This window comes from Ambystoma mexicanum, chromosome 7p, assembly GCF_040938575.1.
Source record: "Ambystoma mexicanum isolate Mex_15411 chromosome 7p, UKY_AmexF1_1, whole genome shotgun sequence".
NCBI lineage: Eukaryota > Metazoa > Chordata > Amphibia > Caudata > Ambystomatidae > Ambystoma > Ambystoma mexicanum.
Window position 1 is genome coordinate 525,428,669 of NC_090939.1, and position 23,263 is coordinate 525,451,931.

Here is a 23,263-nt window from a genome sequence, read left to right on the forward strand (position 1 = left end):
TTGCCCAATGTGGGCCAGTTTGATGAGTTACTTCACCATGTGGCTAATAGTAGTTTTGACCAGTGTTGCTGAATAAATATTCTTTAAAATGCACAATTTGCATCACATTTTATCAAAAAACTCCCCCTTGGGTACTATTCAAACAGTGTAACAAAAGGAATTAATAGTCATTTGCAACTGTGGGACACTTTTTCAATGGTGCCAGAGACAAATGTATGGCCCAGTCCCACCCTGGCGGAGTCTATTCTTGAGGCCTTGTGGTGCACCTAACCATGGCTGTCTGTGAAGGTTGGTGAGTCTTCTATCTGTGCTAGGAAATACCCATATGCAGTGTTGCACAGCGTAATTTAGACTGGCTTTTGTGCACATATGTCAGTGAAGCTAAAGAAAACTGTTCCAGAGGAGGGAGTGCCCCATTGGCAATTGTTCTTTTTGTCACAATTTTGCTCCTCTCACTGGGAAGGGCAGGTGCTCCTTTAAAATCATGATGGCCCCGTCATGATAGCACTGACTGTGCAGATATTTTACAGACCACACTCAGTAAAGGAATGTAGTGTAATAAACAATAAACTAATCCATTTAGCACATTCTTTTAAGCTCATTAAAGAAGCACATGCCCACTCAATAACATTGTAATGGTCTGTAAATGGTGGATTTCTGATGAGAGATTTGCTGGAAAGACACAGTCATTGAATAGCAACAAAATAATAGTATGTTGACTTGAGTAGCAACGTAGATCTGAACGTAAATTGTAACGTGAAATGTGTCATGGGTGGTATCCAGTATTTTTTTTTAACGAATACAAGATAAAGAATGCATTTAAACCTATAAAAAAACAAAGCAAATAGACCGAATTTAAAAAGAAATATATGGGTGGGGTGGGGTAAGGGGTTCAATCTGGTGGGAAGGGGGTTGAAGTGGGGTTTTAAACATGGGGAAACAGGGTTCTTGGGGGATGTGTTTCAGTAAAAATTCATTCTTTATTTTAGTATTTGTTAAAATCACATAGAACCGTCATGAGCACCACTAAAAGAAGGGCATCCCAGTTACCCAAGGCAGTGTGAATCCATTCCGTGGGAGTCATTTTAAACTGAGCAGAGTAGAAAAACAAGGCATAAATACAGTCATGTGTTAAGCCATGCTTTACCGCTCCGGCCCATGTTGGTCCTCTTCCACAGCGGAGACGGAGCACGAAGTGGAGTTTGCATCTCCTCTGTGCTTTCCTCTGTCTTGGTGAGAGCACATTATTTTACGCCTGCATGAGTGACTCTTGCAGGTTTAAAATGAATGATTGCTATGGAATCTGACTCGCATAGTGCGTGGCCCTACTGCTTGGAACTCACTCACTCCCGCTGATTCTTCCGTCCATTCCTTCAGCCGTGGATTTTAAAAAGTAACTTAAAACAATGTTATTCAATCAATCTCATGATTAGCATTTTTTTACTGTTATTCTTCTTGATACTCCCCCTGACAATCTGTATTTCCACCTGTTTTGTATTACATTACCTTTCAGTTTTGTTTTGTGTTATGTGTGTGCACCTTGAGGCTGTAGGCATTTGGCATGCTCAACAAGAATTCAAATAAATAAATTAAATAAATAAATTAGCACCTACTAATGCTGCCTGTAACCAGAAATTTGCAGGTGATGATTATGTTTTTGCAAAACAATCCTTTACTGTAAAGAGTAAAGGTGATGTTGCAATTTGTTTCTATTTACTATTACACTCCACATTTGAAAATGTAAAACTTGCTTGCAGGGGACTGACAACACGTAAGTGCAAGTGTTGTTCCCCTGCATGCAATTAGCATATGTTTTAAAATGGCACCCTCTGAGAGTCAGAGAGACCTGCTGAAAGACTTACATGAGCAGCAAGGGTCCCTTCTTAAAGGACTATTCTAATTCGATTTGGAAATTGCCATTTTAGGGGCAATGGAATGATATGCTCCAAATAGTATGGGGGTGAGATGCTCTGTGATGGCCTTAATACATTTACTCTGTGTAGTTCTCAGGTTAATCCTGGATTAATTGTATGCTCCTGCAGTTACTGGATGGATGTGAGACCGAAGCATACAGTTTTAGTGAGAGGTATCCTGGGTATGAAGGTGTTCAATGTCCTTTGGCAAGATATAGATTCCCGGTCCTTAGACCACAGAAACATATCATAGAAGAGAGTGAACCCGTTCTTTGGTTATGCGTTGTTTGCGTTTTACCCAGCGGTAGGTTGAGATGGAGCACATACCTATGAACCTACAAGGCCAAGTAATGCTTAGCTCTCGGAGCACTCATGTATGTTGTATCCTGAGATCCAGTGAACAGTATCCAGTTTCAGCTCTAAGTAGTTGCCGAGCCATCAATCCATGATACACGCACATTCTGCAAGTCTTATGTGTGAAATGGGGTTAATGGATTGAACATTTAAGCAGTAAACGATGCTGCCATATCCAGGAGGGCAATTTGGAAAATATATTATGTGAGAAAATGGGAGCGGCTACACAATCTTTGAAAGATGGTTGTGATAAAGCAAGTAAAGAGAACCCTTCGTTAGCAAGGGATATCGTCACTCTGAATGTGAAAGGTCAAATTCACAGGGGGACGGGATTTATGACAGAGGAGCAGGTAAGCCTTTTAAAAAAAGTTGTTAGATGGGATATCAAGAATTGGCCAACTGAGAAAATAGCTGTTCATGTCGATTGAGCGAGGTAGGGTGAACAAAAATAATGTAAATATAACTCGTTGCTTTGCATTTGTAATGCTCCTGTTATCATAAGTCATACAATTAATTTAGAATGTTATGCAAACGCTAGATACCGCATACTTAATTAAGGTAGATCACAAGTATAAATCTAAAACTTGTGTTGGAAAATTGTGGCTTTCCACGACAATGGATTCTTTTAAGCATCTGAGATGATCCACAGACCTGGCAGTTATGTATGCTGGTGAGGTAGCTCAGTAAGATGAAAGCTCGCTCTGTGTAAAATCTGCAGTCAAGGGTTTGAATCTTGCAAGCTACTGCTCAATCCCTTTGTTTCTTTCCAGATTGATACATTGAGTGCCATTAACTCGGGAACAATAAGGCTTATTATCACAGCACTTGGAAGTGCATTGAATTTGGCTAATATCACTATATATGACATCATATTTAAGAAAGAAACACTGATAGGTAGGGTCATTACAAGGTCAGTCAATGCCCCTGGGGCTGAGTTACAGGTCTGGGTGAAGCCTAGGCATTTATGTTAGCCTCTGTGGCATTGCTAGACCCAGTAATACCGTCACATTAGCATCCTGGCGTGTTTTTCTGGGATGCAAATGTATTTTTTTTAAGTTGATAAACAGAGTATTTGCTGCTTCTCAACTTAAAAAAAAATACAAAAAATAAAAAAAACTATAAAACACGATTTGCCCGCCATGGACAAGGGAGAAGGGAAGTGCACATAGTCCCTTCTCCCTTTCCATTTCGTCCATAACCACTATGGGGAAGTACCTGGAACACCAGGTGTTACCAGTACCGATGAAGGAAAACAAAGCTTCAGGTAAGTGGGGCAGCGATGGGGGTGTGCAAGGGTTGTGAAAATTGGGGGATGTGGGGAAGGGGTTAGGGCCATGGGGAAGCATGGGGGAGCACTTACCTGCTGCCCTGGCAGGGAAGATGGAGGCCTTGTTTAGCATGAGGGCATTTAGATGTGGCTGCAAAATGGCTTTCATGCTGAAAGGGGCGCACTGAAATGGGCGCTGTGGCGGAATGGGTGTGCCAATTTGGCCTGCGCTAAAATGATGTGTACTGCTTGGAGAACTCTGCTTAACTAAAGTGTGTGCTCCATGGCACATAATTTCATCTCACTGCGCATTGCCTAAAACATTGTGAGTTCCCAAAGCCTGCAATCCGAAGGCCATGGCTAGTGCTCTGGTAGCATTTTAAAATGGACATTGGGCATGGCCAAAGGCCATGATCGAAGACCATGCTAGTGGACTGGAAGCATTCTAAAAATCTATGGAATAACATAACTCTTGAAATTCAAGGAAAAAACTTTAGTTGCCGGGATGTTAAGGTGAGCAATACTTTGTAACAAAACCTTTGAATTTCAAGGACAATACTTAAGTTGCAGGGATGTTAAAGTGAGTGATACATCGTAATAAAACCTTTGACATTCAAGGCAAAAACGTTAGTTGCAGGGACTTTAAGGTGAGAATTTAATGCAACAAAACCCCGGAAATTCAGCTAAAGCCACCTTAACTTCGCGCCCATTGTTGTGCAGACTATGAACACAATTATGACATCACAGATCACATCACCAATGACATAAAATTACATTACAACAGTAACTGGCATTAAGCATGGCCTTCAGCCATGGTCAGTGCTCATGGCCAAATATACTTTACCACATGGATGGGTACTAGTCATGGCCTTCAGTTATGGACAGTGGTCACAACTTTCACCCATGTGCACTGAATCTTTTAAAACACTAACAAGCTACCAACCATAGACTTTGGCCTTTACCAGTGGATGGAGATTTCAACAGTGTCCACTGTATATTATATACACTGAACAGGCACTAGTCATGGACTATAGCACAATATTGGCCAGTGGCTACAATCTTTGACTGTGCCCACCATATATTCTAACATATGAATGGGCCAATAGCCAATGCCACGGTACATTTTAAAATAATAAAATGCAATACGTGATGGCCTTCGGCCGTGCCCACTGTGTATTACACAGCACTAACCAGCCACTAGCTATGGCCTTGGCCCGTGCCCAATGTATATTATTTATACTAACCAACCATTAGCCATGGTTTTCAACACAATACTAGCCCATGGCCACGTTCTTGGCTGTGCCAACTGTATATTCCGACATATTAATGGGCACTAGCTTTGCCCTTTAGCCCTGGCCACTGACTACAGCTTTCATCGTTGCCCACTGTATATTTTAAAAAGTGATGGGTTACCAGGCTTGGCTTTTAACCATACACATTGGTATTTTTTAACACTAACCGACCACTAGCTATGGCCTACATTTTTATTAAGATAATCAAAGTTTTCATGAGTTAACGTATAAATGATGTTATGTCTAATTCCATTATTGATGTAATCAGTTATAGGCAATGCCATTAGTGCTTTTTTTCCAGTCAGCAAGAAATTATTTCACACATAGGTTACAGTTGTGCAACCATTCTGCAAAAGACAACACTTACCTATGCAAGTCCGAATGGGATATAAAGCATACACTTAGCTAGGAAGCAACAGCACACTGTACAAAAGGGGGAACACGCAGAGAGAAAATACCCATGAGAGGGTGGGATTTAGATCATTTATTCCAATCGCCAGGCTCACCTACATTTAGATATTTCTGTGGCCGTTGTATATGTTTCTGGCAGGGAACCTTTCTGCCTTTCATCCATTCCGAGTTGATAAAAAGCATACAATTTAGTTGGATAATAGTAACATCTGTTATTTATAGTGCAACGAAGAGAGCACCCAAAAGCTCAAACTTCATCTGGGCCACAGGCAATCGTACTTCAATTAAATAAATATATCTCCTTTAGTTTACGGCCTACTCCTGACCTGTGGTGCAGGCCCACCATTTTGTGCTAATCCGGCTATGACTAGGCAGAGGTACCTATTTTAAGAAAGGCAACTGAATATTTATTTCAGATAGTACAAATTATGAATTGAAGAAGGAAATAAAAAGGTCAAGACGATGTCTGAGGGTGAGCAATAGCTGGCAAAGATGCGGGGTGTTGTATAGTAGTACTTCACTCACTCACCACGCACTCACTCACTCACTCACTCACTCACTCACTCACTCACTCACTCACTCACTCACTCACTCACTCACTCACAGTCAGCAGTACAACGCATGGACATTAAACCGATTTGTAAAGTATTTTCCACTTACTTGGGCATTTTCCATGCTTCTTGAAATTCCTTTTTTTCTCCTCCACAGGCTTTAAACAACCCCTCTGTCCAGTCTCCGACTATACGGATGTGGATGCTGAAATGATCCTCTTCCGGGGCGGAGGTCAAAGTGAAGGGGTGCCACTCTAGACTGGAGACAACGGGGAGTTGAACAAAAATGTACTGCCCAACATCCATCTTGAAACCCTTCTTCTTCATTTGCAGCTCAATTGTTTTGAAGGGATGAGTAACCACCTAACATTCAAAGAAAAAATCAGCAAAGATGGGAAACTCGTCTGTGTGCCCTTATCCACTTACAATGCGCATTCAATGAAAACTGCACTGATCATTCAAAGAAGTAAAGCTCTGAATGCTTAGTTACATTCGTTTTCTACTGGAAACTTGGAACAGTGAGTAAAACATGGGTGGCTCAGAGGGCCCTCCTTTAAGTTCACCCCAATGTATATTTATATGTCTTTGCAGTTACAATGCATGGACGAATGATGCTTAATAACACAAACCGCATACCGAATACCAGTGCAACTCCAAGAAGAACAATCGTGTCTATTGATGTCTAGCAGGTATTTTTAATGCATGTGTACATTTGAGAATTGTGTTGTTTGTGCGTTTTTCCTTACAGTGTTAATGAGTAGTTAATGACTCCTGATGTAGCCCACGCTTAATTGCTGTACCAGTAATTTGTGAAAGAAATCACATCTGCAAATGTGATGTCCCCATGTCATGGATACTCTGTCCATGTTGCTTAAGAAGTGTGCATGTGCATGAAAGAGAACGTTTTCCAATGTGTGACTTCACGAAAGGTATGCGCGCTCAAAGGAAACGTATTGGCTGCTTTAACGCTTGTTACTGCCCCTGTGTAAACATCAGCCAGCATCATATAAACCAAAAAAAAACACAACTTCATGTGACAGTAAGGTTTCAAGCCAAGTTCTCAAAATATGCAAACAGATTCATACTAAAGTAGCTGTCCATCAGTACAGTACACATTGCAACATGTGTGACATCAGAAATTAGATTATATAGTCGATTAACAGTGGCATCATACATGAAATATCGAATACATATTTGATTAAACTGTATGAGGCATCCTTGATGATTGCTACTTTTACGCAGTGGTGAAATCTGAAAACTCAACTTGTCCGCTCTTTGGGATAGAACTATAAATGCACTGTTGGGATGTGAGTGGTATGGGGGCATCTCCCTTTTCGTGGATTTAGTGTATATAGAGCCACTAAAAAACAGATAACCAAATCCTCTTTGCTATAATTGTGTGTGTTGGCAGATCTGACATTCCAGTAATTGCCTGATTGAGAATGTTATCTATATGAACATCTGCCTTTGGAAACCTACTTATGTTGGAATGACCCTGAGAACTGTCAACACTCCACTGAAGGAGCATCTCTCTAAGATTCGATCTAAGTATGAATCGGCTCCTAGGTTAATCATTTTCTGAGGAAGAATGACTTTGAGGATGCAAAACAGTGGGTGATACAGGAATGAAATAATCCAGATGAAGAGGTAACATTTGGGAAATACATTTGAAATTGGCAGAACAATTCCATATATTGAAGTGTGGAATTCATTTTATGGGATTGAATGAACAGATTGACTTGACAACACTAATGATCGAATCTGAGTTCTTTTTAATGTTAATCATGTATTATAGTGGGAAAGAATTGTAACACTATTTGAGTTAACATTAGTTGAAGTTTGCTATGGAATTGACTTCCATTTGTTGAATGTGATCAGGATAACAAACCTCCCTCCTAATACTAGGGGAGAGTTAAGTTGAGCTTTACGTGAGTGACAATTCTCATATGTGTTAAATTGTGGAAATCAATATGAATACATTAAGTTTAGAATGGAATATATTGCAGAACTGCATTTGTACAGTTGCCTACCAAATATAAAGTAATCCCTTGATACTACATTGTTTATTTAATAAACAGATTGGGATGTTTGCAGTATGCCCCCCTATCCCCTATCCCATGAGATAAGACTATTTAAATTAGTCACATCAAACATGGAGGAACAATTCTGTGACTTGAGCTTGAATTTCGGTGTCTTGTCTGGCTGGACTTTCATGAATGCTGGTAGATGTTGATGTATGTGCATAAGTGAAGCTCAACAGAATGTAGGGTGTATGGATTAAACGTGTGTTCTGAGGTGGTTAGTTGAGCCTCAGATGGATGCAGATGCCCAATAGGTGGTATTTTGTGCACATATCCCAGGAATAAGTGGACCCTGCAGATATGTGAAATACAGCAAGGTAGGCTATTATATGAAGAGGCTCATGATTGGTCTGTGACTGGGTCCCATCACGCCTCTTTGTCACAGATATTATACTGTAATATGTAAATGTGTAACTATGTGATAGCGTACACCTGGGTATTGCAGGATCTTAAGAGAGCACTATAAGTTAGAAACCGTGAGCATGACAAGAGGAGTAAAGTGTGTGAAAAAAATGGTGGTGGCATTTTAACATTAAGGTAAACCCCCCTTGAATTAAGAGCATGGAACCATTGTTCTTTCATGTTACAATGAGCATTTGATTTGGATCAAGGTCTGTGGGAGTAGACAGAAAAAAAGAGGCATGTACAAATATTATTATTTACAGATGCTGAATAAATCGGTTTGTATTACTACTTATCATTTAATAATGCCTTTTGTTTCATAATTGTGACATACACCTTGTGGTTGTCGTGTTTACGTTGTGGTCCTGTTATTGCCTAGTTTGCAAGTTACCAATACATGTATAAATATGGCTATTTTCGAGGAGAAATGGTTTATGCCACACTCTTTAATAGTATAATTTAAAAAATATGTTATTTTCAAAAAATATATTTCGTGACGAAATATAATGTATGTTGTCCAACTGATGTGGTTTCATTGTTTGAATTGTATATTATCTGGAGGGGGGGGGTAGAATGTCATAAAATAATGACCATGTGCTTTGAAACAAGTGAATGTTGAAATGAATGCTTAACTGGGAAATCTCTCCCCTTGAGAACACTGTTTTAATGCTTCGGCAAAAGAAGACATTCACAGCGATAGATATAACTGTATTAAACATGTGCTTTCAAAGGAAACACACGATAATTACTTTAACGTTTAAGTTAGAAGCCCATTGTAAACATCAACCAACATCATATAAAACTAAAAATTGCAAAGTCATGTGACATTCTGTTTTTTAAACAAAACTATTAATAGAAGTGGAAGTCTGCCTTCTGATGTAGCTGTGCGTCAGTAACTCCCTCCTATGCCTTTCCAGGTGACAGCTCGCATGGCATTAGACCGTGCCCCAGGTGTAACATCAGAACTTAGATTATATGTGAGATCATCAGTGACATCATCCATGAAATAAACAAAGTAATTTTGATTATATTGTATAAGGCATCATCAATGACATTCTTGTTGACTTCAGTCAGTGAGTACACACTTTATTAAAATCACTTACAATATCACACATGTGACAACTGTTCACACCAATTCCCACTTAATCATTGCATATAGGAAAGTGGCTCACAAAAAAAAAAAAACTTCTAAGATGTCACTCATCCGTGATACATACGTATTTCTAATGGAAGATATAATTCTAATGGTTTCTTCAGTTTCTTTTTTTGTTTAAAAGAATACCAACCACCCATCTATATATATAAAGCTCCATACATGGGAGCTAGTTTTGAGCACCGATCAAAAGCATGCATCTTTCTCCATAGGTGTTTCCATGAATTACTCAATTGGGCCAAACTACTAGGTCAGCCATAACCCGCCGGTGCGACCGGAGGGTTGCCGCTGACCCTGTAACAGTGGATTTGTCTCCTGGCTTCCCGAGGCCACCGGGACATTACAAGTCCCAGCGGAGCGGGAAGTTAGGCAGCAGATTTTGTAAGTCCCCATTCCCATGGAGTCACATAGGACTCCATGGGAATGGAGATTCAGAAGCACCGGCACCGTCGGAGACGGTGCCAGTGCTTCCATAGCAACTCTGCCTCCCGGGGCCATTGCGCCCAGCAGGGTCAGACCTTCTGGGCACAGCACAGACTTTTAGTGTGGTGGTCCATGAACAAGGGTCCCGGTAAGCTTCTGGACCGCCACACTTGTAATGAGGTTTACCGACTTGTGTAAATTCATTCATGTCGTCTCTCTTTTTGTCATTTGATCAAAAGGGCCAAGAACCGTCTTTTTCTCTATTCCTCTTTTTTTCTAATTATGGTGAAGGATTAACAGTCACTTCCAATTTCATGGGTGCAGTCATTGTGGTCTGCTTTCCCTTTTCTTTTTTTGGACCCAGTGATTATGCTTTATAGGAAGCGGGAGTTACCCCTTTCTGGAGTGGCTTGTTTCGCTGAACTCTCAAATGAGGACATAAAAGACAAATTAATTTAGTGATTTTGGACTTCAAGATATAATGCTTTGTATTCAGATGTAGATATGATTATATGCCTAGTTATAGGCCGAGAACATGTAAGTATTGTTTCATAGTGAAGGTTGTGTTTCTTTATAGTTATTAGTGACTTCTTAGGCACCTGATTCCACACGTAGGCTTCCTTAGGGTGCCAAGAGATGAAGGGGTAGGATGGAAGCTGGGAAGGTTGGAGTGGGACAGACAATAATCACAGCTGCCAAAATAAAGCTAGCCCACATTTACCAATTGCAAATGATCAGCACAAACTGTAGCTATAAGCACATGGGGTCTGACGGTTTTCCTAATGTACTTTATAAGGGTGATGCAATGTTTTGGTCTGAAATTAGTTTTAATGTATTTAGTGCGGTGGAAGCATCAGGAACAATTCCTAGTACATGGCAGGAATCTATTCTTATTCCCATTTTTAAGATAGGCACACAATTGAATCCAGCAAATTATTGCCTGTTAGCATGAGTTTTTATTTATAGCGTGCTTAATAACAAGAGGTTTCTAAGCACGGACCCGGGGATCAAACCTTTGTTGCTCCGTGTCGTCTTGCTTCCAAGTCGAGCACGTTGCCCCTGAGCTATCCTCCCAATATAGGATCCCAGTTAAAAAAAATATTTGCCACAATATTATTAAGGAAGCTGATGAAATGGGTGAATGAGAAAGCCCTTTTAAAACCTTTTCAAATGGGATTCTGAAAGAACTACGGGACCATGAGTAACATTTTAATGATTCAATACCTGATGGCAGGTTCTAAAATCGGCACAAAGAAAAACAATCTATACTGCTGCTATGTAGATTATAGTTTAGCTTTTGACAGTGTATCCCAACATTTGATGTGGAATAAACTACTAAAGTGGGGAATAGATTCTCGTTTGCTATATTATATTAAGGGATTATATACAAATACATCAGTTACGGTATAAATCAGAGGTTGTGAATTGACCAGTCCCCGTAGGACAAATTGAGGCCTAAAACAGAGCTATGCTCTGGCCTCACATTACTTAATCTGTACGTGGACGATCTCCCCGAAACTATAAATGCAATACGTAGTTTCCCACCTGAAATAAACAGTGTCCCAACTAGTTGGCTTGCATATGCTGATGACACAGTTTTCTTTTATCTAACACTGATAGGATTGCAAAGGTCAATTCATGCGCTGGGGTTATATGCAAAAGCGAATCATATGACCATTAATACCAAGAAGACTAAGATCATGCTTTTGAGTGGCACTGCCCAAAGGAATTCTAAATTTACCTGGAAACTAGACGGTAATGTCCTAGCTATGGTTAAGAATTATTGTTAGCTGGGTTTCCATATTAAAAAGAACCCCAGTTCATTATAGTATGGTGAAATATGTATTCCGCACATCTAGAAGAAATGGCGTACTGCTAAGCAATATGTTGGGAAAAACGGAGGATACAATATAATGGCACTGATCGAGATATATAAAGTGAGTATTGTGCCGAGCTTAATGTATGGGTTAGCAGTTTTGCCTAGAAGTCACGTTAACTGGTTGGACAAAATAGAAGGGAAAATCCTACGAAGCATAATAAATATTCCTTCATCTACCCTAGTTGAAGCTTTGAGGTTAGACTATAGTCTCATCACACCTGTCACAAGTTGTGCGGTGCAGCGCACTCTGTTATGTTTAAAGATTATGCCTAGCAAGCTTAATACCGGAAATTTGCTGATACTATTGAGTAACATTGATTATTTTGCGAGTAATAATGAGTTTGTGGCAGAGATTAGAACATTTACTGTAAAATATTGGCTGATTTTGGAAATTACTCTTAAGGAAGCACTGACCTGCCCTACTATTGATATGGTTCTGAAAATAAAATCAAACATTTTCAATAGGAATGAGAACATTGAAAAGCTATCGAAAACCAGCAGATATGCAGAATATGCTACACAAGGTTTTGTGGAGGATACACCTTTTTCTTATTTGACTAATTTGTGCTTGAAAGCTTTGAAGCGTTTCATTTTAATGCTGCGCCTCAATTTACTGCAAACAATGGATCAAGTGGGGGCTTAGCAGGGACTACCACGCAAAGCTTGCAGGTGTTGATTATGTGTTGAGGCTGTAATGGAGAGTTGTTACAAAAAAGGATGTGCCAACATTTTCACTGACTTCAGACTGATTAATTCAGATCAATTTTGTTTAGAGCTGACTTGGTCATTGTTTCATCTTCTGCTTTTCACACATGGAAAGAGTTTTTGAAATTATTGTGGGATACATTAAGGACTCTACTATGTGAGTTAGTACGATTTTAGTGGGATATTTAGGAGGTACCATTTTATACATATGAATTTGTCTGGATTTTTTCTTTTAATTGCAATGTGTAATTTATAATTATGTGTTTATGTAGTGTTGCTTTTTATTGTGTTTAAGGCTTGTTTATAGCCAAATTACACATGGAAGAAAATAAAAAAAATAAAAAAATAGAGAAAAATATTTTCAAAGCATTGTAGGCCGGTAAAATTGATTAATATGAACAATGGCTGCACAGTCATTAAAGTGTCTCAGTGGGGCACAGAAAAGAGACCCAGTCTAGTCCATCAGGGCACCCTACGGACATTGCCCTATTCCACAATGGAGCAATACAAGAATGGGAGAGAGAGAGAGACCCAGAAGGAAATAGCATTGAGCCTCTTCAGAGTAGGTCTTAGCCAATATCGTACACAAGGACAGTTCAAGTTAAATCTTGAAGGCTTGTATAAACAAAAGCAGTTTCTGATACCTTCTGAAACATTGTAGGTGCTGTTGTTGCAGAGACGTGCTATGGGTGTTTCATGCCTCAGCTCCAATCTTTCTATTGGTTCTGCGCCTGAAACCTTTGAGTTAAATTGCACCAAATATATTCTAGTGTCTACTGTCCATCTCAAGTTTTGAGAATTCCTATATTATGTTTGGTGTTTTTGTTCAAGCACTTGTCCCATGCCTTTTTGGTTAGAATACAATCATAAAGGTTACTCTCAGTGTAGAGTTCCTGTTTTGTGGCTTGAGAGCTTAAGGCCTAGCACCAATCATATCTCTCGCCTTTGCACAAACTAAATGTGATTCATAATTTTCCAAATTTCTTCAAGTTAGAGCAAGTCGAACTTCTCCAACAGTCTGGTAAATGAGTATTAAGGGAGTTTGAACTCCCTCTTATTTATGGTGTACCATTCAAAGTTCCAGATACCTCTGGAGAATATGTTTGGGGAGGGAAGAGTCTCAGGGATAGAATAGGGAAGGGAGTTATTTTAGAATAGAGGAAGATTAGTGTCTTTATGTTAGAGCATGATTATAATTATATTGGAGCTCTAGATTTAATTATTATGGGAGTGAATATGTTTTCCTTAGGGAATGTAAAATCATATGCTAACGAGTTTTCTTGTGTGAAAGAACACAAATTCAGAGTGATAGCTGTTTCATTTTGGAGTAGAGAACACAAAATCGTTATAGAAAGCGAAAGTTGATTTCTTGCAGAAGGAAACACAAAATGATAAGATTTATAGGTGGTTTTGGACCACAGAGAAGAGAAAATCATACATAATGACCAATATTGAGAGAGACAAAACACAGTCACAGAGCTACACATGATTTTTGTGGAGGGAACAGAAAACCACAGACAATGCCGCATGCATTTCCAATGAGACCACATTTCACACCAAATGACACATGATTTGTATGAGAGAAAACAGAAAATTAGAGAGGGACACAGAATCACGGGGAGGTAGTTAATATTTCCCATGTTAAAAAAACACAGATTTCCCTTCAGTGAACAGACACGCATTGACTAGATTCTGAATTTGACACAGACATGTTCACCCTCATTCATGGAGCAGTGCAAAGTGTACTTTGCACTGCAAAAATACACTGCACAGCTCCACGAATCAGGGTGTTTATTTCCTAATTGTACAGAAAATCTGGACACATCTGTAACAGATTTTGTTTTCGCCTGGAAAGGCAGAAAATAACCTTAACTGGATTCAGACTGTCACATATATTTGGTGCCTGTTGAAGAAACAGAAACCACTGTTCGACACATTCTTTTGTGAGCATTAAATCACATTGAAGACTAAAACAGGCTTCAAATATCTTAGGGAGGTGTGAGGGCTTTGTCTGGCTGCATGAAACCACCCAAAGGTAATGTGGCCTCAAGATCCAGCATGAGAATTGGGCAGGAGGTCGAGACATAAAAAAGCCACTGTGCGCATCCGGGATTGCTTGAATTCGCGTTAAGACAAAAGGGGGGTTCTCAAAGAGCTTCAATATGTCTTTTGATTCTTGTGTTTTTCAGTTGACCTATTTATATGTCAAATTGACAGCACAGGTCATTCAGAGGGAAGATATAGATCCTCCAGAAGTGTAATAATGAAATCCAAGCACACATGCAAGAGTCACCAGGCCCCCCCCACCTGCCCCCTCGTGTCCATTTATAAAGGTGCATTACGATAACAATTGTTAAAGCTGAGGTGACCTGAAAATCTGTTCTAAATGATGTTTATTACACAAAGGAGGGCAATATGTGCATTTTCTCTTCAGTTTCAACTCTTGTTAGACATTGTACTCCATTTAATTCTATCTGCTGTGAGATACTGTATTTGGAACAGAGATCTCTCACAATGAGGCATTCACTCAGGAAAGACTGCTTTCTTTCAAGCTCTTTTCGATGAGCTCCTCTTTATAGTAATTAACACCAATGTCCGAAAACAGAATAACAACACCTTATCCCATTTAGAGCCTCCTCAAAGTTTGCCTCCTGCCTTGCAGTCACTCCTCCTTCAGCACCTTAGGCTGAAACAAGAAAAGGGGACATGGAACGAGGAATCCTTAAGCATGGAAACAAAATATCTTTCACCGTCACACCTCAATACTGACAACAGCTCACTCATAGGCCACCTTCTGGGGGATGACTTGATTTACATACCAAGATTGTACTGACAAAGTTCATGAACACACCCTGCAGGCAGTTGGCCATAGAGGAATAATCGGAATGTTGATGTTTTAATACATTTGCAATGTTTTCCGGCACTGCAGGCCGGAATATTGCCATTTTATTGTAAGATGGGAGGCTCTGATAATGTGCAAATTGCATACATGTTTTGAGACATGGCCAATGGTCTTAAAATTAAATGGTCTTCACTTTATCTGACCAATGTGCATGCACAGGGATTCGCAATGTATACTGTTGTAAAACCAGACTTTAGGGTATGAGAAATATTACCAAATGTACTATAGAAATGCTTGCATCATTCATAGCTCTACACACTAATCCTGTAATGTCCAGTGACAACACAGGTAGCAAATGATTCCTGATGACAATGGGCCTCATTCTGAGTATGTCGGTAAGGCAACAACGACGCCGCTATTGCTACCTACACTGTTGCTAGCGTTCCGCCATACAAGGGGTTCTGCACTCGGGTGCCCTTGCAACCACCAGGTCTGACGTGGTGGCCATACTGGCAACCGCGGGCAGAACTTGATGGTAGCAACGGTGCCGTTATTGACGGTACCGTTGCTACCACCCTCCCCATTCCCATTGAGCCCTATGGGGCTCAAATGGGAATGGGGATGTACTGGGCCCGGCACCCGCGCAAGGGGAATTACTGGGTCCACTGAGGTTGAAATGACCCGGTAATTCCCCTCTCGCGGGTGCCGGACCCGGATGCGAGTCTGGAGCTAGCCTTGCCGGTAAAACCGGCAAGGCTACCTCCAACCTCGTAATGAGGCCCAATGAGTGTCTCAGCCACTCCTAACTCAGAGATCCTGTCCTATAATCCTTCCAAGGAATACATACAGCTGTATATGCACTTATAACAAGGGTAAAACGCATCGAGCTTGACGTCATCTTTTCTCAGCTAATTAGCACTTCCAGGTGAAGGATCTGTTTGAATTCTCAGACTTAAAACAATAGGCACACAAGCATTGCAATTTTGGAGGAGAGCTGTTTCAGACTGAAATCACTGTTGCACATATAGTTCTTAGAAGGTCACTTATTATATTAATTATCTCAAGCGAGGCGTACGCTGGAAGAGAAGTATTTTAATAATAATACTCTGGAGGAGTTTGCAAGCCATGAGGTATTTGCTAACAGAAATCCCTTTGACTGAACGGTGGCCAGCTCAGACTAATACTCTATCACAATGTGATATCTTGGCTCTTTGATAAGAACTAAGGCACTTCTGCCTCCAGCCCTTACCTGCTAACTTCTATTGTAAGTTATGTATATATTCATTTTTGCACATTCACTTGTATATAACCATGTATGTATATTACCTGTATGTATATAAGCTTAAGTTGCGCCCTGATGCCCTCGGGCCGGATGGTGCGCGTTACAAATAAACAAAATACAAATAAAAATTCATTCCATCCTCTGTAGGTGCTACAGTTGAAACCAGCTGTTGTCCCATGCACCAATGGAATAGACACATGTCCAATGTATTTCTCTTATTGGTGCCTGCAGCTCTCAACATCCACAAGAGTTTGAGAGTATTCTGAAAAAAGTCCCTGGATGCAATAGGTCCCCCCAAAATCCTAGATATAAATAACTAAATCGATCTATTTGCAAATCCAACAACCAGGTAAGGAAATCTAGATGCTCTTCTGCAATGTTCAGAGTGGTCAGAAAACCACTTCTGACTTGGACAGTAAGGGGTAACCAACATGACAAATAAACCATACCCATGGCTTCATTCCTTTCCTCTGGGATCTGCAGCTCTCTGCCGCGTCTTGATGTTCTGTTTTTTTTGTGGCTTTCTCCCAACTCCTGTCTCATTGTGTGCCGATGCTTCTGGCCAGAATAATATGAGTAGGTTATATCTCTAAACTCTATTGGCTAAAGCAGTACTTCTGACATAAATAGAGGGATGTTACCGATGTTGGCACATAATCACCTTGTAATGTAAACCTTGCATCATCTTTTCTATTTTTATTTTATTTTATTTTGTAAAGAGAGGACCTAGCTCAAGAGAAGTGGAGCACTGTACATGGTGTGGAATGATAGTGTTTGGGCTTGCACCTTTTATCAGAAGCGTAGAGATTTGGTTTGTGCATCAGCATGTGCATTCATTGGGATTACTCCTTGGTCAGGTGATGTTGGAAAAGTCACATTTGGAAAGGTTTGCAGAACCAGAGAATTGTGGGGAATTTTTGAACCAATAGAAGGATTGGGTACCAGAGGTTGGGTGTGTGACAAGAGAAGGATGGTTTGTGGGTCTTTTCTTTGCAGACATGTGATTTGAACTGGTTGGTTGATTTGCTGCATGAGGAGCGTGTACCACCAGATATGTAGAGCTTAGCCACCAGGTACGCTGGTGTGCTATGTGTGGCTGTTTGGGAGATGATACATGCAGTCTTGAACAGTATCCTGGCCTGGATAGTAAGCCAATGTACTTCACATAGAACTGGGGTGATTCAGTCAAATGTCCATGCCCCTGTAATGAGTCATTCTGCAGCATGGAGGACTGCTTTTAGCTGAGCCAAGTGAGCGCCTGGGAGCCATGTCAGGAGGGTGTTTTCCTCATAGATGTGCAAGATAACAAGGGTCTACACTGCTGTCTGGGGGATGAAGGTTTTGCGTTTGTGAAGGGTGTAGATTTGGAGCCAGGCCTTTCAGGCTTTCTTGTCTATGTGTTTCTGGAAGGACATGCTTCCATCAATGCTGAAACCTAAGGATTCTGCTGTTGCTGGAAAGGTTGTTGCTTAGCAGAGGGACCAAAGAGGACACATTCGGTCTTGGAGGGGTTAGGTTTGAGGTAGACAATCAACATGCAGGACTGGATGATGGCTAGGTAATCACAGAGATGACTTATGTCCTGTGGGCTTTTTACTCTCATGTACAACTGAGTATCTTCTGCATATTGGTGGATAGCTATATCGGGATCACAGAGGTTGGTGCCCACAGCCTCCATGTAAAGATTTAAAAAGGATCAGTGAGAGGATGAGAGTCAGTTAAAATGCAATTTGTTTGTCTGGATGGCCTGGTGTTTTCCCTAGAGGTGGAAGATAAACCAATTCAAAACAGTGCCACAGAATCCCCTCCTGTCCGTGAGGATGGAGAGGAGGATATGTTTATTAACAGTGTCGAATGCAGCTGAGAGGTGATGGAGTACAAGGAGGCATGAGTTACCCTTATACATGATTTGCAGGGCATCATCCACCACCTGAATGGTGTCCCTATCAATGCTATCCTTGGGGCAGAACCCTGAGCGATAATCGTTTAAGAGTTGCATCTTTTCGATTCTGGCAAGTAGTTGTGGAGTGACTACTTTTTTAAAGATTTTGACCATAACTGAAAGGTTTGTAATCAGCCAGCAGTTGGCCAGTTTGTCTGTAGTAAAGGGCTGCAAGCAAGACTAAATTCTACAAAACAATGGTTGGCCCGTTAGACAAACCTCACTCGCGATGCAAGCAGTTCTAAATAAACCATGTAATCCCCAGACATAGGGATTTATTACAAACACAGATACTTAATTTCTCAAACACTCTAGAACTGTCATGATTGCTAAAATAGGTAATAGCTTGCATGGCCTAAAATAGATAATAGCTTACATGGCCAAAACTATTTCAGGGTAAGTGTCTTAAAATAATGTCTACTCTGAGCTGTACCTTTACTGTATAGTGTTCATCTAAAAATATCAAGATGTCAATTAAAGTCTTTGACCAGAACCGAGATCGAATCCATGGATAGTTTAATGCTGTTTCTGGGCAACGTGATGAATTTAGCTCACTTGTCAAATTTATCTTCATCTGAGAAGAAATCTTAGAGATCAACTTTTCCCGGTATGGATGATTTACAAGGCTTACCTGATAGGGCACTAACGTTCAAGGATCACCCATAGTTGACCTCTCAGTCCTGCCGCAGGAAAAAGTGAAGAATGCTCCATTGAGGACTGAATGGGCACCCAGTTATTGAATACCTCTATGCTAGAATATAGGGAACTCTTGCATTTTACTCATATTTGGCAAATTGTTTGTGGCATCTGACTTTTAGAGTTGCTTCTGGAGCTGGAGGTATCCACTGAATATGCTTCATCCTCGAATGGGAAACACATGTAGTTTACTGTGAGGATCTGGGTGTTGCTCTTTTTTTCCGGGACATAGTCAAAAATATTGAAAACAAGGTTTTATCCAGCCATAAAGTGAGTGATGCTTGTTATTTGGTTTCCACAATGTTTCTTATATAGCTCTAATAGCTCTGATCGCTAATGGTTCAAATGAGTAGAGCTGGTAGTTTAGATAATGTTATTTAGTCAGTATATAACTACATATCCCGATCTTTCTCAATCAACAAAGCAACTAGTACTCTAGCCTGCATGTCCATATTGTACATTAAACCATTTCTTCAACATTGCACGTTCCTCCAAAATGCATATAATCTCTCTTTGAAAAGAAATGCACATACAACACAAACCACACCTATCAAAATGGCATTGATACCAATGCTATTATGCTGAAGAGCAGGAAATCCCCACACTCTGGGGAATTACCAGATCTATATGAGCAGAATAGAGATTCAGAGGTCATGGTTTTATAAATTTGTATCAAAAATGTTTATTTAAGATGATACAAAAAAAAAGGTTTTGTGACAATAAATCATGAATAAATCAAAAACGAAAAAATAAAACAGTTGAATTGCAGGTAACATCACATCCATAAAATGTAAATCACATCTATCGATCCCACACAGAAATCCTAAATCACTAATTCTGCAACAATACTTCTCCAATCATACTTGCACACATCTCAAAGATTACATTTAATAACAGCACCAATTAATACTCAATAGTCAAGGATATATGTATGTTGTCTTTTTTGGAGTGGATCTTGGTGACAGTTGAGTGAAGCACAATCACATGTCTAAAACTATTTCAGGACCGACCAGTTTCGATGTTTATCCGTGGTTTCACCACGTCTTCATCAGGGGGACAATTACACTCTAATGTGCTGGTTATTTACTTCATTAGAGGCAGACAAATTGGCAGCAATGTTGCATCTGAAGTTGATGACCCCACGTTTCTGAAGTATGCTGCGGGTACAATTGTGAATCCTCATGCAGGTACACTCTTTGTGGTAGGCACTGCACGTGGGAAGCACTGCAGGCTATCCAACAGTGCGATCATCCTAATTCTGCTGGGAGTAATGAATATGCTCCATGGACATACAGCAGCAACGGTCCCATTGCTGCCCAATGTCCACATGTCCACGGAGCATATTCATGGTCCCGTTGTTCATGGTCTGCATGACATTATAGGTAGCAAAGTAGACTACTGCAATGCTATCCTAGCGGGGACCTCCTGCAAAAACATCAATACACTTCAACTGCTCCAAAACAACGCCCTCAGAGCAGTTTGCGGTTTGAAGCATTCCAACCACATCTCCCACATCAGACGGGAGGCACACTGGCTTCCCATCAAAGCCTGCATCAAATTCAAACTCGTTGCCATCACCCATCACTGCTTACACAACACTGTCCCCTTACCTCACCAACCGTGTCACCAAGAAACACAACATGCGTAATCTCTGCTTCTCCACCACATCAGCCTTGAACATACCTAGATTTACCAGAAAGAGAGCAGGCGGCTCCTGCTTCAGCACCATCTCTCTGACACTGGTGAACGCCCTCCCTCAGAAGATCCAAGACAAACCTACCTATGCACTCTTCCGTAAGAAAGTAAAAACTTCACTGTTCAACAAATATCTGTAAAGATTGCCCTACCTACTCTGAACCTGATGCACAATCTATGATGTAATGCAAGTACCCTTTTCTGTATGACTCACGTTCTATGATGTAATGCAACTACCTTATTCTTTATGACTCATGTGCTATGATGTAATGTAATTACCATACTGTTTTCCATCGAGTCCCAACTATGTACACTTAGCGCCATGATACCTGTGGGTCTGGGCGCTACCAACAAATACAATAAATAAATAAATAAATAAATAAATAAATAAACAACGACTAATCAGTAACACGAATGGGTGAAGAAAGCTACTAAATATAGTAACATCTTTCAGGGTGAATGTATATGTCTGTATCCCAGAGGTCTGCAACCTTAGGCTCTCTTGAATGTTTTGGAATATGGCTCTCATGATCCATCACCACTGTCTATTCTGGCTAGAGCTGACGGTAGTTGTAGTTCAAAACATGTGGATAGACAAAGGTTTCAGACTGCTGCTCTATGCGATTCAGACAAATATCCTTTAGGCACAAATCGTTAATGTGTACATATAGAAGGTCTTTATGATGATTGCCTATACCAGTGACATACACATGATCTTTAGTCATAATTGGTTAATAATCCATATGACTCTTTTTTATGAGTCAAAGTAAATCCTACTTTTGCAGTTTATTTGGGATTATCCATAATCTACTGGAAAACTGTATATCCAGTATTTTGATAGTTTTAATAATGATTCATGAGTTGCTAATATCTGTCAAACATCATAACAAAATATTACCTTCATACTCATATTTCTGTGGGTTGTGTGATGAATCCTATAGAATTCTCACAAAAACCCTACATAAAGTCTCTTCCTGGTGGCCAGGAAAAGGCAGACACTTCCTGGGCCTAACCCTCGGGGCAGTGTTAGCCGGAAGGATCACTTCGGAGGAGAAGGGCCCGAGAGAAATAAGAGGACTTTTATTGTACTGTGTACTGTACCTTTACACACAACCTATTTTAAACTATGTAACTGTATTAATCCACTGTACTGGGCCGCTACCCTGTAACTCTTAAGCAAGCCTGCATACATATTCTTTTCAGCACCTCTATGCCCGTGGGCTGTAGCGCGCTATACAAATACTACAATAAAAATAAAAATAAAACAGTATTTATCTTCCTCAAGGAAGGAACTACCCCTAATACCAGAATATGAAATGTGCTGCTTTCAGAGAGAGGTTTTTTTTTTTATCAAACCGTCTGATTATGAATAAAGATAACCATAAGCAGATATGTGCTCAGAGTTAGAGTAACCCTCTTAAAATCACTGACATTCATAAACATGATAGCCCCTATGAGTCCCATAGAAATAAGGAAGAAGAGTCTTTAATTGTTACCAATTTAAATCCTGAGAAACCATACTCTTCTGTAAAGTTAAATAATTTGTGGAAACCTTCTACTACTTTGGGGAATATGTATAAAATGAATAATTAATGTGGTGATGACAATGTCACCAAGAAAGCTGAATTGTATATTGTGGACTACGTGCCCCATAAATCCCAAAGTACTGCTGTGAAGAAGAGGACTGCAGAGGCACAGGACTGCAGATTGAAGTCAATTATGAAAAATGACCCACACCTGAGGAGGACTAAGAGGCGTACAAAGCCCCCTCACGTGCAGGTGATGAGAAGGCGCAGTAGTAGGCTGATGTGCAGTTTTCCTACCAGCTCGTGGCAGCAGAAGCAGAGGTCAAGTGTGAGCAGAGACGCCGGAACCACGGTGGCATGTGAAGTAGATGCCGGTCCTGAGAGGGTCCTTAATGCTCAAGACCTTACTTACAGAGTTGGTGCAGCAGGAAGAATTGGGATTAGCCACTCTCCCCTTGAGGAACACAGCTGCAGAGATCACGCAGCTGAAAGTGCAACATTTGATAATTTCCCCCCCCTTGTTTGACAAGCACCGGTAGCAGGTAAGCACTGACGTGCTTTGGAAGCCAGAAGAGCACTACTGAGCACAGCCGCGAGTGTTTGGTAGACCGTGGAGGAGACATTGCCAGACCGCGTGGGGAAACTGAAGAAGAGGAACTGGAGGCAGCACGACATACGGACACGGACGCCAGACCCGGTGAGTTCACTGTTAGATAATGACCCTGGAGTGCTCCATAAGCGCCCACTGGCCAAGTCCAGAGTCATTAATCATAGAACCGTGTTAAATGGAGTAAACCAAGTAAAGAAGAAACATTTTAAATACCAAACGAATATAAAGCATGTTAATTC

At 40.5% G+C, this 23,263-nt stretch overlaps 1 protein-coding gene across 1 annotated transcript in view; it reads right to left on the minus strand.

Moving 5' to 3' along the window:
* Nucleotides 1–23,263, minus strand: part of CYBB (cytochrome b-245 beta chain) — a 370,087-nt gene that overhangs the window by 99,529 nt on the left and 247,295 nt on the right. Inside the window, exon 9 of the mRNA XM_069636562.1 lies at nt 5,898–6,151. Coding sequence (XP_069492663.1) covers nt 5,898–6,151 — 254 coding nt within the window. The remainder of the gene's footprint in view (nt 1–5,897; nt 6,152–23,263) is intronic.